The sequence below is a fragment of the Odontesthes bonariensis genome, chromosome 3, assembly GCF_027942865.1.
Source record: "Odontesthes bonariensis isolate fOdoBon6 chromosome 3, fOdoBon6.hap1, whole genome shotgun sequence".
Classification (NCBI taxonomy): Eukaryota; Metazoa; Chordata; class Actinopteri; order Atheriniformes; family Atherinopsidae; genus Odontesthes; species Odontesthes bonariensis.
Window position 1 is genome coordinate 13,124,474 of NC_134508.1, and position 17,913 is coordinate 13,142,386.

Consider the following 17,913-nt stretch of genomic DNA (forward strand, 5'->3'; position numbering starts at 1 on the left):
TATTTCATTTAGGTGCAATCTCGCGGGGGAGAAGCTCGGCAGCAGTTTAAGATGAAATATAAAAACATTGTTCAAACAGGTGAGACCTCGGCATGGAGGTACCTCATTTTGATCATGTTTTACACTGTAAAATAAATATTAAGTGGCTATTTGACTGTGCAGTTATTTTATTCCCAACATAATGCTGTTTTCACACACATAAACTATGTCTTCTCATCTATATCATCCATCCATCCATTATCTATACCGCTGAATCCGTCAGTCGGGTCGCGGGGGGGCTGGAGCCTATCCCAGCGGTCAATGGGCAAGAGGCGGGGTACACCCTGGACAGGCCGCCAGTCCATCACAGGGCCACATAGAGACAAACGAGACAAACAACCATACACACTCACAGTCACGCCTAAGGACAATTTAGAGTCATCATCTATATCATGTTCTGTTAAATAATTAAGCCTATTTAAACTAACACAGACTTCTACTGAGCCAACAGAAAGAAGGCAGATGCCCGTAAAACAGGTGCTGCCCAGCACGCCACCTCTAACGGGAGGCCAGTGGCTGAGGGAATCCCCGGAGGGAGTCCACCCCCAAGACACGAGTGCCTTTATAAAATATAATAGGCCTATATATGTCTTTTTTAAGCCTATTCATACAAATATTTATTTGTCTTTTATGTCTTTTTTCTTTTGTCCCAACACATTCTGATGGTGCCGCTCAAAAAGATAATTATCTGTAAATGCAAAAATCTATGCGCGGTCTGATAACCATCTCCGACGAATATTTAATTCTCTGCGCAATAATGCTGCACCTTCATCCACGGGATCGTTGTCAAAAAGACATGTTGGTGAAAAAAGTTGCCTCCTATTGTGCCTAATGGACTTCTAGAACTAGAAGAACTACCTGCTACGCCAAAACTCGCTCTGCTGACTGAATGAATGAGGAAATCAAATGGCGTGTGTGGCTGAAAGAGGGCGCAGACAGAAAGAAACTCGAGGTTTCTTGAATAAAACCTGGTCCCGACCAGGTTAGGTTCAGAGAGTCTGTTACTACGGTAACTGACCGAGAGGTTAAGTTACCTCTCTTTGTGAAACAGGCTAGAGTTACCCCTCTTTCTCGGGGTTGAGTTACCTCCCTTTGTGAAACGGAAAACTCAGGGTTTCCCTCATTTCAGGGTTAACCAACTCAGAGTTTTCACTAAACCTGCTTCGTGAAACGGACCTCTGCTCACATCATGTATAACATGCTGAAAAGATCCTTTCATAGATCCTTTCCTCAATATGATGTGAAGTTACATGAACATTTTTTATAATTAGCCAGTATGTTTACATGGACATCGAACCACGGTTATAGCTCAGCCATTTAATTGAACCAGTGTCCTTGTTACAATGTACAAGCACAAAAGGGGAATTGATTTATTAACTAAAGTATATCCAACTCAGCTACGGTAGGTGGCAATATGGCTGCTTTTCATTGCAAGTATTATTTCTGAAGGGTTTTTCAGTTGACCTATTACATCATGGACCAAAACAATTGACAATAAATGTAGCATGCTGGCACATTTATACCATGCCGATAGGTTTATTCTGCAGCTCTATGTTTTTTTTTTGTTTTTTTTTCATATAAGATGTAACAGATGGAGTATTACACCTCCCAACTGTGCTTCCTCTCTCAAAGATTAATGAGGATATTGTTACAAAGAACATTTTACATTTAATCTGTTCAATACTATTAATTCTGCAGTGTAGAAATGAATTAGTCAGCTTTAATGGTTGGTAATACAGTGCATTGTCTGTTTCTGAGGGCAATGCGGTTGGTTATTTTGGATTTGGGTAATTAAACCTGTTTAAACAGTGTTAAAACAGGGGGTTGCCTTACAGCATAACAATGCAAAAAAACAGTACCATTATTCTTTATGAATGAAATGAAAAGATGACTCGAAGCTATTGAGACACAAGTTAGAAATCAAGCTTTGTTTTCTTGAGACGATTATAGTGAGCCCAAAAATGAATGGTCCTTGTGTGAGCATGATTTCACTGCTCATAAGTGTCATCATGACAGGTGAGGAGGGTCTAACACAGTAAGTCAAGGCATGCATGGGTAGCTTGACCAACTTTTCTCCACTTCAGCTAGTAGCTGCTCTTTGGGCCGACACCCAGTGACAAAAAAACTAACTTTCTTAGGCTCAGTTAACAAAATACATCAGCCCTTTAGCTTAACAAAATAAGTCTTATTATCTCAAAATAACAATGTGAATCTATGAATAATCACAACAAAATACAAGAAAATGACATAATTACCTGTTGTCACTACAAAGCGGGCTTGAGATAATGAGATGAAAAACTTGTGATCTCATATGACCTCTGACCTCTCTCTTCCAGCCTCCATAAATGGTGGTGATTTGTTCCACAGGTTCCAGGGCTGTCCACGCCGATGACTCTGGAGCCAGACAGTAAACTAATGCCCCAGCGGTCATTTGCAGCAGTCGGATAGCCTCACTGTTGTTATTCCTGTACTTGTCTGTCTGTATTTCCTATGTTTTATGTTATCGGATGTGAATTGGGGTTTTTTTCACGGTGAAAATGGATGTGTGACTTTGAGGTAGTTTAGACATATGACTCATCTGTTTCTGAGCAAAAGAAGCAAATAAACCCATTACGCAAAATGTCAAACTGTTGAAAGGCTTTTCATGCCAACTTACTAATGGGAACACGTTCAGAGCCCCCGATTTAACTGAGGCTACATTAATGTTGTTGCATTATTTGGTGAGTCCTTGAGGTCCAGCAAAAAATCGGTCTCACAGGAAGAAATGCTAAAGTCCCACCCCACCTCACCCTCTTTAAGCCTGCCAAGCACTAAACAAAAAGTATTGATATTTCTATTGCTAAACCAGAGGAGGCATTATTACTGAACCGTGTTCATAGAAAAATGTATCACTCCATTACACATCACATTTTCTATGAAATAACAGCCGAGGGGTTAAAGGTGGAACAGGCAGATTGAGATATTAAGCTCCAGTCAACTGAAAATAAAGGCACGAGTCAGTTTCACGTAATCTCAAAAGGTCGTCATCAGAAGTATCAGTCTGCTCAGTGAAAGAAAGCCCAAAGAGAGGCAGAAGAATTGTCTTTCTGTTGATTTATTTTTCTTATTTGTTTTCAGTTTTTTATTTTCATCCTCAGACTCAGTAATTAAAGTGTTGGTATAAAGTCAAGCTTTCTGTGGAAATTTAATTACCGGTGTACCTATCAAACATCCCACATACTCTGACTTTTTCCTCAAACTTCTGTTTTACTTCACAATCTGCTTTTCACAGTTGAGGTCTCAAGCTGCGCTCTAAACATTTTGGGTTTTTTTCCTGCAAGTGCGGGAAAAGCCTGAAAAGCTAGGACAAAACGAGTTCCCTCCTTGTTGAACTTGTTACTCTGGTTCTCCTCAGATCCGCTCAGATCAGGACAAGGATGTCGGTATCCGCTACAGCATCACGGGAGCAGGCGCCGATCAGCCCCCGAGCGGGATCTACAACATAGATCCCATCAGCGGCAACATGTTTGTCACCCAACCCCTGGACAGAGAGGAGAGAGCCTCGTTCCATGTAAGGAAAACCCGACCGCCTTGTCTGTTTCCGTTATCCCTGCGTCTCAAGTTAAGTCTGTCTCATTATTTTCCAATTATCCCTACGGAGATGTGCCTCGACTTTTTACGTCTCACATCTACTTTTCGTTTTGTCACTAATGGCGTCTGCCAGAGCACATTTAGAAGAGTTGCTGCTCTGTACCTTCACACGAGCCTCTCCAGAGTTGACTGATGTTGAAGCCAGCAATGAAACAAAGAACGCTTTCACAAAACATACTGCCACTTACGCTGCCATTTGCATTGAGGTTTAGCTGCGCAGAGCAGCAAAGGACGGATAGTACAGAGAGAGAGAGAGAGAGGGGAAAAAAGAAGAACCAAGGTGGAGTGCCAGAAAGCTGTTGTCTTTGTTCTCACCATCAGAGCTAATGAGCAGATGCATCTTTCGATGTGTCCGCGCAGATTTGTGTGTCTGCAAAATCGTGCGCGCTTGTGTAAGGCGTGCAGATAAAAAAGATAAATGTTTGTTTATATGTTCAGCAAGCTCAGGTGTTTTCCTTACCTAGCTCCTCTCACTCTCATTGAAGGCCCACACACTACCTAATGCACTCTGCAGAGCTGTGCTGATCAATGGGGCAGGCTGACAGCTGTACGGTTAGCCTGCATGTGGCCTATGGGGTTCCCTCCCACCACACACACACGCACACACAAGAAGCTGGAGAGTGAGTTCATGACTGCTTCTCTCTCTCTCACTCTCTCTCTCTCTCTCTCTCTCTCTCTCTGTCTCTCTCTCTCTCTCTCTCTCTCTCTCTCTCTCTCTCTCTGGAAACTCAGGTTAAACAGCTTTGTGGATCTATGAATTAAATATGCAGAACACAGGAGACCAATGTTACTGCCAACCCATTGGTTCCTATAGGAACAGCAGAGGTTTCACTTCATATCAGCCAAGACTAACACCTGCACTTTAGGTGAGCGCTGATGTCGGGCTCCCTGCGCCCGCTTGCCTGTCAGCGTGATAGATGGCTGCGCTGCTGATAGAGCTAATTTAACTGAATGCTCCTGTTTGTGGAGGAAGGGTATGATGAGTGAGAGCATGCGTGTGGGTGGGGGGGGGCACTTCTTTATCTGTTAGTTTGTTGTCTCTCCTGCTCTTATTGGGATCAATAAAGCTGACAGGTGATTGGTCCCTGAAAAGTACTGCCATTCTGTAAACAGCTCTCATTTGACACAGCAGCATGTTAGGTTGTGAGCACTTCAACCTGAGCGCACCTCTTATTTAGACTCAGTAGACCCATGCTGCCTGTGATTTAATCTATGCTTTAGAGCAAGAGAATGAACCCAGCCTTTGACCCAAGGGAAATGTAGTCCATGGCTTACTTTCTTCTAACTTGACAGGAAGTTTCCAGCTCTGCTGTGCAGTCGTAGGCCAAACTTTGCTTGTTAGTTTGGGGTTCAGGAGAGAAAAGAGAGACAAGGTTTCTGTTTTTGACAGACAAGCACCAGGGAGAAGTGATCTGTGAGTGGAGAGGAGTAGGTATTAGCATGACCTTCAGTTTTGTCAGACTGTAGCAGGGCACAGGGAAATTTGAGCAAATATGAGGCGTAAATGAATGCATGTACTTCAGGGCACAGAGAGGACTTTTGCTTATCATGTACATGAGTTAGGCCAGTACGATAGGCCAAATTTGCAACTGGGTTAAAAAATTTTTATTGATTACATATGTTGATGTCAAGTCCACGGCCATGATAACATCTCTTCAAGGCTTGTGTTTTCACAGGTTCTCTGAAGCATATTGTTCAGTGAAATGTCAACCTTTTTCAAAAAAGAACTGGTTCACATTTGTGGACATTTTACTCACATGACGGGTTATATGGGCAATCAGCTGCCAAAAACAGAACATTCATAAAGTGTCACATTGAAATGAATACCTCGACACCAAGTTGACTTTGTGTGTTTTCTTCCTCGTTTTTTTTGTTGTTGTTTTTTGTCGCTGTGGTTTTTTTGGTGCTTGTTTGAGACCACGGCTCTGTTCATAACAGCTTAATTATTAACAGTCATAATTCTTCAGAAAGAAATCAATTTTTTCAATTTAAGTTGCTGTATGAATTCAAGGCAACTGCTTTAGTTTGTTTCTTCTTCTTCAAGGTTTCTCATCCCTGTTTATTACAGCCACGACTAAATGGAAACACACCACTATGGAGTTTCTTTTCATTCTTTTTTCAAAATTTAAAAAGCCTGCTGCAATTTCCTCGAGAATTACGTAGAAATACATCGATTTAACTAGTTGAGCGTGAACAGCAGCTTGTTTGCCATCATTAGTTTTCAGGTACACTATTTGGCCTAAAAGTTCCACTGTAAGATTTAGCAGGATATTTTGCAAGAATGGCAGTAATTATATTCATCATTTTTAGGCAGAGTTAAAATGATCAAAACTGATATTTTTTCAGGGTGCCTGATAATGTTGAGTTTGGTAATGTTTTGATAAATTGCAGCTCCTAACTGTAGTAATGTGTCTTCACTGGTGCCTGGCACGCAGTCTTGCTGCTAACTTGCTCTCACTATTTGGATCAACAGACTGATGGCCGGAGTGAGAGTGTCATAACTTTACTCTAAGCTGGTCTTTATTTCTACTTCTTCAACTCTTCGAATTCCATCCGGGGCCTTTCTGTGTGGAGTTAGCATGTTCTTCCCGTGTATGCGTTGGTTCTTTCCGGGTTCTCCAGCTTCCTCCCACAGGTTAATTGGTGACTCTAAATTGTCCCTAGGAGTGAGTGTGAGCGTGGATGGTTGTTTGTCTCTGTGTGGCCCCGTTCTGGACTGGCAACCTGTCCAGAGTGTACCCTACCTCCTGCCCAATGACAGCTGTGATTGGCTCCCCACGACCCTGAGTTGGATTAAGCAGGTATAGATGGCCAACAATATTCAGAAAACTGTTATTTTTTAACCTGACACCATCTCAACACTTGAGAGTATTCAGAAGAAGAAAAACATTGATGCTTGTTTTGTGGAGGTATTCTAGAGCAGAGTCACAACTCTTATGCTTTATTGAAAGACTCCAAGCAACTATGGACCAGTTAAATCTGCATGTATGGAATTATTCAGAATAGCTGACCTGAAGTGTTGTAGGAATAAAACTGTGTGTTTCGCACACTCGGATGTGCATCTATAGAAAAAGCTTTTTTCCATGATTAGCATGTTTCGAATTTGCAATTTATGCTATTAAATGTCACTACATCCTACACATTGGACCTTTAAAAGAAAGGTCTGCTGGAAAAGGCAGGGGATCATCAGTCATTACGATGCATTCTTTAGCTAAATTTTGTGCCATTCCATCCAGTAGTTCTTAAGATATTCACTGAAAAAGGAAAAAAAAGGGAATACTGAAAGAAACTAGTGGAATTAGAGCAAAAAGAAATTGGGGACCACCACAGTCTATAAATTGTACTCTTTTACATTCTATCCTTTTCATGAAGAGAGAAATCTTTTGCAGAAGTTTGTTTGGAAAATGTCTATAATTTGGTGTATATGAAGATAGTGTGGTAGGTGGTGGTAAGCAGTGGTAATAAAGTTTTATCACAGAAAGCGAAAAAATGAATCTAATGAAGGAGATCATTGCATACTCATCAAGAACCACGCAGTAAAGCGATATATTGGCGATATGAATCAATGGGGCAAGGACAAACTGTATTTCTCCACTGTGGTTGGTCCACTCATACTAAATCTCACCCTGGAGAACACTGATGTTGCTTTGCATGCATATATTCTGTGCAACACACGCTGCTCCGGGCCCTCGGATCGCATTTCGAGTCCTCCCACCGAGCACACAAACAACACGCATAAACAAATTCTCAGGAAGAAGCATGGGAAGGCTTCACAGAAAAGTACATATACAGATGTATACTCGTATAGAAATGCAAGAGAACATGCATAAACGGGCACTGGCAGGGAGGACAAAGCCTACAAAGGACGAGCTTTAAGACCCATGCAAAAATGCATCGATATCACAGGTTCACACACACACCCATGCACTGAAGCAGTCGCACATCCTCAGCGTGCGGTGTTCACAGCTGAGAAAACAGATTGGGCTTGTTTGTTTGTTGGGTCTCTTCTCCCTGTTTGTTTGCTCTGCTCCAGCCAATGGAAAACTAGCATCTTGAGGATCATTAAGAGGCTAAAGAGGGCTCTTGATCAGCTGTGTGTGCCTTCCCAGCATGCATCTTTGTGTTTTTTAGCGTGTGTGTGTTAATATGTACAAACATGTGTCTGAGTTGGTGTTTGGATGCCTGTGCGGAACACACGCGGCTGCTGGTTTGGGGATGGTTTGAAATATCCTTGAAAGGCAGGCGCGAAAGCCAAAATGATTAGTTGTGTGTTGGTGATGGCAGGTGCTGCCATTCACAGTCTTTATGTCACCCTACAATACATCACGGTCTCCTGTAAACGGGCTGACAGGCAGATTCTCCTCGAGTGTGTGCAAACAAAATATTTGGCTGCCAGCATGTCTGTTCAGGCCAGAATAGGAGCTCTCCTCCATTTACCAAGCCAAGTTGAGATTGAATAACATTTCTGCCGAGGATATGAATTTTAGGCAATTGAATGAGAGTAATATAAGTCACAGTGAACAGAGACGGCTTGGTTCCAGGGCTATTGCAAAGCTTTGCGTAGTTCTAGATATCATTAGTGGGTATTGGTGGAGAGACGAGGGTGTGCAGCAGCAGCGGTGGAGATTAAGACATCCCACTGTAGATGATGATTGCTTTTGTCAGTCCCCCCTGTTCGAGCCCCCACTCCCCCACGCTGCCGCTTTGTATTTTCATCTCTCATTTACTTTCACAAGACTCAGTCACTCTCCTCTCCTTTCCATCTCGTGCCCTTTTTTTCTGCTCTATTTTTTTTCCCCCCATTCTTCCTCTCCCTCCTTTCGCTTTCTCTGTTCCCACACTCTGCATTGTCAAGAAACAGCTCATCAGACGGAGACATCCATCCAAATGGTTGGTTTTGTCAAAACAAACCGAGACATTCTCCCTGAACAAAAAAGAAGCCACAGCTTGAACAGCAACACCTCTCTGATGTTTCCAGGCCTCTGGCTGTGCTAACAACAAAATAGGTGTTGTTTTGTGTGTCTGGAACATTTCACTATTTTGCCCCTCTCTGTGCTGATGCAGTCCATGCCAAGATGCCAACAGGATGCTCATGCCCTATTGGCAGGCAAGAAACCGGGTGCTTGCCAGTTAAATGAAGTTGCCAATTAACTAAGTCAAGGTTGTGTTGTGCGCTGAGTTTGTTCCAGTCCAGAGATTATGCAGAACCTTGTATCAATCAAGCCAGCAGCTTGTTGTCATAGTTTGTTGGGTTACATTTGGAATATACATTGCCGCTCCTATTTCTGAATGCTAATGACACTTTCTCTTTCTCTCTTATTTGTGTGTATTCGCAGCTGCGTGCTCATGCAGTGGACATGAATGGGAACCAGGTGGAGAATCCAATAGATCTCTACATCTATGTGATCGACATGAATGACAACAGACCTGAGTTTCAGAACCAAGTTTACAACGGCTCAGTGGCTGAAGGGTCCAAGCCAGGTAAGAGTGTCAGGCACTCTGCATGGTAACACACCTTTAATTGCAGGTTGATGTAGGAGTTCCGCTTCAAGTATCCCCGATGAAGCAGATGTTTACATGTTGCTCTCTGAGCAAGTTTGCTTATTTCAAGCTAGCAAGCTGTAAAGAAAGTTTTTTTTTTTTTTTGAAGTTGTAAAGGAGTTGAGGGAGAGACATGAGGAAATGAGTTGTGTGTGGAGAGACGGATGGGCATGACTTATGGTTTCTTTATGCCAACATGGCCAACAGTTGAAGGTGCAGTATAAGAAACAGTGCAGCGCTAAAGAACATAAATGTATTGTGACAGTCGCAGCAAACTCAATACACGACATACAGAAACCACATTAGTCACATGATCCATGATCCCAAACACATTAGAAAACCTGCAGAATAGCTCCAGACCTCAACCTGATTGAAATGCTGTGGTGGGACCTTAAGTAAGCTGTGCATTAACAAATGACTGCAAACTTTGAACTGAAGCAAAACTGTAAAGTGAGCCAAAAGAGCCTCCACAGCTGTGTGAGAGACTCATAGCGTCATGCAGAAAGCAGTTACATTATTTCAAGTTATAGCTGCCAAAGGTGGTTCAATAGGTCATTGAATCGTGGAGTGTACTCAGTTCTTTTCACACTGCTTCTGCATTTTTGTTTAACTTTTTGTTAAATACAGAAACACATTGTGTTATTTGTTGTGTAAATGTGGTGCTTTAGGATCTTTTTTAGACTCAAGACCTATAAGCACCAACTAGGGTCAACTCAATAGACCGGTGGACGTTATTACTCAATTACTCCAAATTGTTTAACCCAAAGTGCGCAATTTTCCTGTACTTTTTATTTTTGCTAAGGGGAGAGGGAAGGAACATCTTTAATTTATCCGTGTGACAGAATCAGAAGCAACAACCCAACCCTACATTTTGATGTGCCTGGAGTTACCTTACGTATGGTACAAGCTTAACTGAAGAGCGTCCGCTCTGAGCTCAGGCGCTCTGAGCAGGAGCTGCTGTTGCCTTTTGTTTGAGAAGGACTCGGTGTTCTCAGACTGCACTTTGTGTTCAGCTCTAATTATTTGAGTCATAGTAAAAGCAATATAATCCGTTTGAATGCCAGCCTGTAATCATTTCATGTATGTAACCATTTAGTGCCACTTTTTAAATATATGCAGACGAAATCATCACTTCCAGAAGCACTTTTGTGGTTTCAAGCTGTTCCCTTTTGTATATTACTAATGCAGTAATCCAAATGAAGCCAACTTCAGACTGATTTATGAGTTGCCAAAAGTTTTTCTTAATCAATTAGTTATATTAGTAGATACTGTGAATTGCAAGAAAAAATGTGCTTTAAGTTGCTTTAATAGACAACCTCTTGTTACTTACAGACCCTGGTCACATTTACCTGTTAGTTTAACCAATTAAATGAGAGCATACCAGTCCTCAGAAAACCCCATGTCGAGATTTAAATAGCTTCAAAAAGGGCCAAGTTTATGAGAGATCTGTGTTACTGTTTCTTGGCTGGATGCATCATTATCAGATTCTTCAGAGCATGGAGAGAGGCAGGCCTTCCCTCAGAGTCGGAGAGCAGAGTTGCGGTCAGTGTGAGGCCGAAGACAAGAGCAGAATGTTCAAGTAGTTCTCACGTCTCGACAGGAAGAACTCCAGTTCTAACAATCAGACCCTGAGGACTCTGGTTTGTCTTCGCAGCGATCAGATATTGTTCTGCTGCAAAGTTTAATCTCTGGGGGATTTGTAAACAATAAATGAAAGCATGCCGTGCGTGTGTGTACGTGTGTGTATGGGCGAGCAAGTACGTGATTGAGTGTGTGTTTGCGTGCGTGAACGCCGGTTACTCCTCAGTGGAGCGTGGGTCTATATACAGAGCTCCTAATTAGCTAGGGCATCCAGACATTCCAAAAGCTACTTTCTTTCTTTGTTTTTTCAATCTGAGACTCGGCGTGGTTTCAAATGAGAGCAGGCACGACAAAAGTGTTTGAATTCAGTTTTGTACGGAGCCGAATAAAATCTGTGGTTCCAATTAACAAACACATTGCTCTATTTACAGGATAAATGCTCCGCTCTTCATTGAGCAATACCTTCCAAGTAACGCTTGTTTTGGAGCACGTTTTGTGAGGTGTTGTGAGTGTGGCGTCAATAAAAGAAATTCTAATCATTGGTCTCTGAACTACTTAATTTTGATTTGGAAAATAGACTTTGTGTTTGCCTAATTGCCTTTTTAGTCGTAGAAAACATGACCAGTTTGTGATTCATTTTCAGTGGAGTTTCGAGGAAACACAGTTTTATACTTTTCTGGGCCATTAAAGCCTTTAATGTATCCACTGCCAGTTAAATCTTCTACTCGCTATTTATGGACCCAGTTCAGACCTCAAGTTAAGTTGGTTCTTATGCCCAAAGGCACTGTTTCTAGCCCTGAAGTTAAAGAACACAGCCAAATGGAAGATAGACACTGAAGCTGAGGTGCATTATTAATATAAATTCTGACTGTGACTATAGTCTTTCATGTATCTTTCTTTAATCACCGGAGTCTGTGCTACTTTAAATCCTAAAAGCAAAGGCAACAGCAGAAACACTAACTGTCCATAAAATAACTTGTTGAATACGCCAAAGGAAATCTGAGACTCTCTGAGGCACAAATAACACTTCATTTTGGGTCGGTCGTGCATTACAGTCCATAGACTTTTCACACCCTCTCTTTATCAGTCCTCACTCGTACCGATCTGACTCCAGTTTTTTTTTTTTTTTTCCATGAATCCAATAAAAGACTTATGATATCAGATTTTTACTGCAATTATTGTGGCCAACAGCATTCACGATTACAATGATATCATTGTATCAACAGAATACTTGGGAAAAATATGTATACATTACGTTGTTATCAACTCATTTACCTTCGTTTACCATTTTTATCTCCTTTTCTTTTGGTTATTTGATTTCACTAAAAATAGGATGTGAGGAATTATGAACAATATACAATATATTGAGGGTATTATCAGAGCCACTATATTGTAACCTTTAATTCACTCTTTTCTGCACATCTCTAAGCTTCTTATTATATTGTATTTATATTTCTTCATTAAATGCTGTGATATTTTCAGTGAGCAACAAAAGCACAGTATCTCTGCTGAGCTTTACAGATCTTCTTTGAACAGCCTGTATTTGCATGTGGCTTAAAAGACCATGAAATCTCTCTGGTCTTACCTCAGGTGACGCGCTTAGTTTCCATCCTGGCAACAATTTGAGCAGTGAAACCCGTCACCGTGCTGCAGCTGACAGATGGTGCTCAGGGCCGCGATGCTGCTGGACACAATTATCTCCCAGTGCCACAGCAAAGCGGGTTGAATCGGTGATAAAAACATTAAATTATCAATTCATGTTGTCGCCTGATTATTCGAGCGCAAACATTTTTAATGAGTTTGTATGAAAGTTTAGGATGATGAGGAATTTGCAAACTTTGTTGAAACCTGTCTTTAAAATCTAACATCAAATGACTGAAAATGTTTGATCTCAGTTGCCTGCAGTTAAGACAAACTATTATTTGCTCGACTTGTATGGACATAGTGACAGAAATCTCAGCAGAAGCTCTGGCAGAAAACGGGTGCAACTTTATTTTTGGTTTGCTTCACATACGCTTCTTTTTTTTCACCTCATCTCTCTGTGACTCACTGCCCTCACCTGAGTCTTTACTCGAGAACTCCTTAGCTGTGCTTCTGTTATTCCTGTATATGTTATCCTTTTTGCTTGTTCTTTTTTATGTTAAAATGTTAACCTTTTGACAAATGTGTGAAACAGCAACAAAACTATGTTGTATCTAATGAGAATCCACGGCCACTCGTTTTTTTTCTAAATGCCATACCCCCCACATGCTAAGCCTTACTTTCAGTATTTAAAAGACCCAACTATCAAAGGTTCTCTGAAGCATCACAACTCATTCTCATATCTAGCTCTGTGAGAATCCCATCAAAGAGGAAGACTTACAGGGAACCACCCTTATCAACATCTCCAGATGTTAGGTAGGGACAGATCCGATCAAACCAACACCCAGGACCAGTTTGAAACCGCTCCATTTGTTATTTTCTGCCAACAGGCCTAAGCTCAGCAACAAATAAAACTGTGGCTAATGGGATTAATTTTTGTTTTGAATCCAAAGCAGCACATCTCAATCAGTTGTTTTTAAAGAGGAATAAATTAAATTCAATCTGAAACAAAGAGGATTATCCTGATATAACTTGCTAAAAAAAGAAGACAGAGGTGGTGGTCACCCGGTGCTCACATGGAGCTACAAGCTCAGGCAACATACAGGCCTATATACACACAAACTGAAAAGGTGCTCCGGAAATACCCCTCACCGAAAATCTTCTGACACCGGTGAAATTCAGTCCAATGGAACAGTTCTTCCAAGGTGTGAAGTGGCCTCAGATAAAGATTTGTCGAGTTGGTCTCTTGTGTTCTGAGGCTGCGGTGTTCATCGATGCTGGGATGTTCTGTCAGTGTCCCTTCCTCCACCTTCTCTCCAAATCTGACATCAAGTCGTTCCCTTTTATGTACCATGTTCCCCAAAAGGGCTTTGTGAAATAAGAGTGCAGGATCAAAACTAGCAGCTGAGTGCCTTCTCTTACAGTCGATTTACCCTCCCAAGGGAGGGGGGACAGAGGAAGTGCTTTTCTGCCTCTCCTCCAACAGTTGCGGAGAGATTTAACAAACATTTCATCTCATCCGGGCTCGGAGTGGAAGGGGGTAATTAAGGACTGGTAGAGGAGCAGGGAGATTGAAGTGATGGAAGTAAATAAAAGAGTTTCAAGGCGTTTTACACTGTGGTCTTAACAGACTGTCAGTCTGTGATGTAGTGTCACTCCAGAGAGCCCATCAATATTTAGTGCACTGCCATCTCATTATAAGGGGTTGTTATTTTGTGCCACTTCTTTACCCATTTGTTTCATAGAGGCAAGCTACTTAAAACAGATTTTAGTCCATTTAGTCAGTTTTCTGGTATTGTTTTGTTTTTTTCCATTGGCAAGCTGCCGAAATATCATTAGACGTTAACTTGTTTATTAAATTAAGCAATCATTTCATCTCTCCAGAATCCCAAGAATCATTTGGTGTACAGGGGCTTTTAATGATAGTATCCATAACATTCCTCTGCAAAGAAAACGTGGAATTGTCCCGGATAATTCTGTTGCATTTTACTGCTCGAGGTATGGCCGTCAGTTTTCAGCTGCTTTTCTGACAAGTCCCGTTTTCCTGCCAGTTGTGATGGCAGCTAGCTGTAAATAGTGTGATGCCCCTGAGCCTTGAACAGATTCAAGGTATCATGTTGACTGTTTTTTTCCTTTCCGTTTTGAACCAGCCTCCTGTCAGGAGATGGATCATCCAGTCTGACAGCACTTTGTTGAGATTCAGGTGGTATACACATCCACAAGCCTCTGCTACCTGTGGTTACCCATAACTTTGTTCGTTTTTTTTCTATGTGGACCCATAGAAATGTTTGTGTATTTTACCATAATTCCAGACATAGGAAAGTTGAAGACCAAGCTATACGGAGCCATTACATGCCTTTCATACCCTGACATTACATTAAGTTTTGTTTTTAATTTTTCATGATATTCTAAAGAATTAGTAACACACATCAGTTCAATAAGGAGAGCTCAAATTAAAGGTTGACGCAAATTTACTGGTGTACAACAATTAGAAAACAAGTTGTGCACAAATGATCAGGATGAAGATTGGCAGTTAGACTCCGATGCTGCATCAAGGCTAAAGGTGATGGATCATTAGAAAGGCTTGGAGTCTAGACACTGCTGGTGGGCTTCTACTGAGGCTGTTGGACAACTGGAGAAGTTGGAGTTGGGGAGTACAGATGGTCTGTCAGGAGAATAACAGCAAGAGTGAGATTTAAAAGGAATGGAAAGACATTGATTGGCTGGGTGAGAAAGGACGCAGAAAGATCATTGGAGCACTGCTGTGACATCATAACTAATGTGTCAGATTCCACAATGTGGGAAAGAAGGAAGTGGCAGGGAAGCAGTTGAAAAGCCCAAGTGGCAAGAAAGAGTGAACGAAATGGACCAGATCTCCCTTAATGAACCTTTGCCAAAGCTTTATGAAAGTTTATGTGTGACAGATGTAAGTAGTTAGGGAGCACCTGACTGTTTGTCAGAGCAGCTGAAGCTCAGAAATTGCTGGATCCCACTTCTCCCGCATCTGCTCTGTTATGCTAATATTACATAGTGTCTTTTCAACAGACCCTGCCTGCAGTGTTTTTCAAACTTCATATCCGGCAGTTGGTAACTAAAGTGTTCAGACATTTGAGTACAAACCAATATAAATCTGATGACGTCATCTTGCTCTGCCCACAATGTCAAAAATAGACGTTGCACAAAATTATTGATAGGTTGAGTAGCTCTCACCGTGACAGGTTAACTGATGTGTAAAATCAGTGAAGTGCTCCTTTAGCGAACCAGCTAATGCATCTGCTAATGTTGATAGATGATTCAACCAGGACAAATTTGGACCTATTCAAGCCTTGGAAATACTCCAACTGCCATTTACCCACCATTGTCGGCGCAGAAAATGGTTATGCTCTTTACTGCAGCTGCATGGACAAGCGGACATGGCTAATGCGCTGTGACTGGAGGAATAGGATGCGAAAAGGATGCCTTTGATCAGGCCTTTGCACCAGTTTCACAATTCATTTGTTTGTCTCTGAAAGGTTAAATTGGTTAGACTCTACTTCATGTCTTCACAGCAAACTCTACACCATTAGAAGTTTTTTGCATAAGACCCAATGTCCTCTCTATCACTTCCAACAAGATTCGTCAGGATTAAACTATCGCCCTTACCTTTCTTATCTCTCAACCCTCTGCTTATCCTTCTTGCTATCTCTAATACAGTGGCTTCTCTTTTCCTCTGAGAGGCAGCCTCCATATCTTACCTCAACCAATAAGAAACGGTATCCTCTTATCCCCTCCATCCCATGCCCTCAATCACTGCCTTCCCCTTACAATTTGGCTTTTTGTGGTCTTTATGAACTCCCGCCTCACTATTCTCATCTGCACTTTCTTTTTCTTCTCTGTCTGTGGAGTCAGTCTGTGTTTATCTTCCTTTCTGTCTCTATCCATCTTCCTCTTTTTTCTCCATCGTCTCTCTAATTGGGAGTTAGATGTTGACTCCGGCTGATTAATGTTTAGGCAGCAGATAGACCTCACCGATCTCTTGTTACGTGAGCAAAATGTCCCTCAGTGTACGCTTCTGCCACCAAATTTTCAGGTCCAGCGATTTTGGCAGAAAAGCAATTAGGATTTGGAATTAGTGTTCAAATTAAATTGGAATTAAGCAGGCTCAGTTTAACCCTTACAGGCATAGCTTTCCCTCTTTGGACCTGAAAGCAGCCCATTGTCATGTCCCTGAATCCTCTACATTGAAATGAAAGGTAGCAGCACCAACATGTGGTTCATCACATCCTGCCCCCCACCCACAGGACTGGAAAAGTATATTATATATTGATACTGCCCTGTGCGCTGTAATTGTTTTTCTTTTTTCTGTCTTTACTCTGACTCTCCTCTTTTCCTTGCTGGTCAAAGTGACAAATCCTGCTTTGAAACTTAATGAAGTTTGAAATAGAATTTGAGGCTACAATTATCCTGTCCATGCAGGCTGTCACTGGAATGATGGTGCCATCGAAACCCAATTATAGGAATAGAGACACATGTAACTGCTCAGACCCACAGGGGACCACCAAATCTGCAATCAATCCAGCAGCTCCTCAACTTCAGTGGAATCATGAACATTTCTGATTTGGACAGTTGGGAATGACAAATTTAACTTAGGTTATTTTTATTATTATTTTTAAATTTTTTAATTGCTTTATGGTACCCACCACCACAATCATAACAATTGATGTAACCTCAGCACTTTTGCATCAGTTGCTAAGTTACTGAGTTCCATAAATGTTATCAAAATGATAATTTGATGCTAAATTCCAGCATATGGGCATAGATGCCATATGCACTGCCATTTCTCCCTCTTTCTGTTTTTCTTTTTACACTTAAGCTTCTGTCCTTTCCTTTTTTTTTTAACCTACTTCTCACCGGACTTTCTTCCCATTCTAAGCATGTTTGTGCTTCAGCCATCTCTTCTCTCCAGCGTTTCCCCTCCTGCAAGCTGACAGTCCTTTTCCTCTCAGCAGCAGCACCCTGTAAATGGCTGCCTGATGGAAAGTGACATTTTCACAGAAACCCTGCGAGAGAGGCGAGGTGATCTCTCCTCTTTCCAGCACAAAGTGCTCCTAATTGCCTGGTCGCATTTGTGAGCCCAGCTGACAAACTCGAGCAAATCAATAATTCTGCGCCGGGACACGGGGCCTATCCCCCTGCTACATGTTGAGATGACATAAACAAGCACATGCATACAAATGCTAAAATGTGCCTGGAAAGAAATGTCCACATACATAAATTCTGTTCCCACACACACACTTATAAACACTCCCCCGTTTCACCGCCTATGTGCTGTCTGCCTTAAATGACAGTGTTTATGTGTGATTCTAAGACAAATGGGGAGAGAGAATCAAAGCATTAAGAGGAGCCAAGGCACCACTGAAGGCTGAAATAATGGATGGTGGAAATGGCAGAAAACCCTGCGCTGCTCATTACTAAATGGCCTCTGCAGAGGTGGAGACTTTGCCCCACAAGTAGAAATATATAGAAGACAAATCAGCAGTTCCTTAAAAAGGAGCTTATTTA

General features: G+C 41.7%; 1 protein-coding gene across 2 annotated transcripts in view; it reads left to right on the forward strand.

Moving 5' to 3' along the window:
- Positions 1–17,913, forward strand: part of cdh4 (cadherin 4, type 1, R-cadherin (retinal)) — a 216,047-nt gene that overhangs the window by 166,623 nt on the left and 31,511 nt on the right. For both annotated transcript variants that reach the window (XM_075460365.1, XM_075460366.1), the window contains exons 6-7: positions 3,434–3,589; positions 9,006–9,150. In XM_075460365.1, the coding sequence (XP_075316480.1) occupies positions 3,434–3,589; positions 9,006–9,150 (301 nt within the window). The remainder of the gene's footprint in view (positions 1–3,433; positions 3,590–9,005; positions 9,151–17,913) is intronic.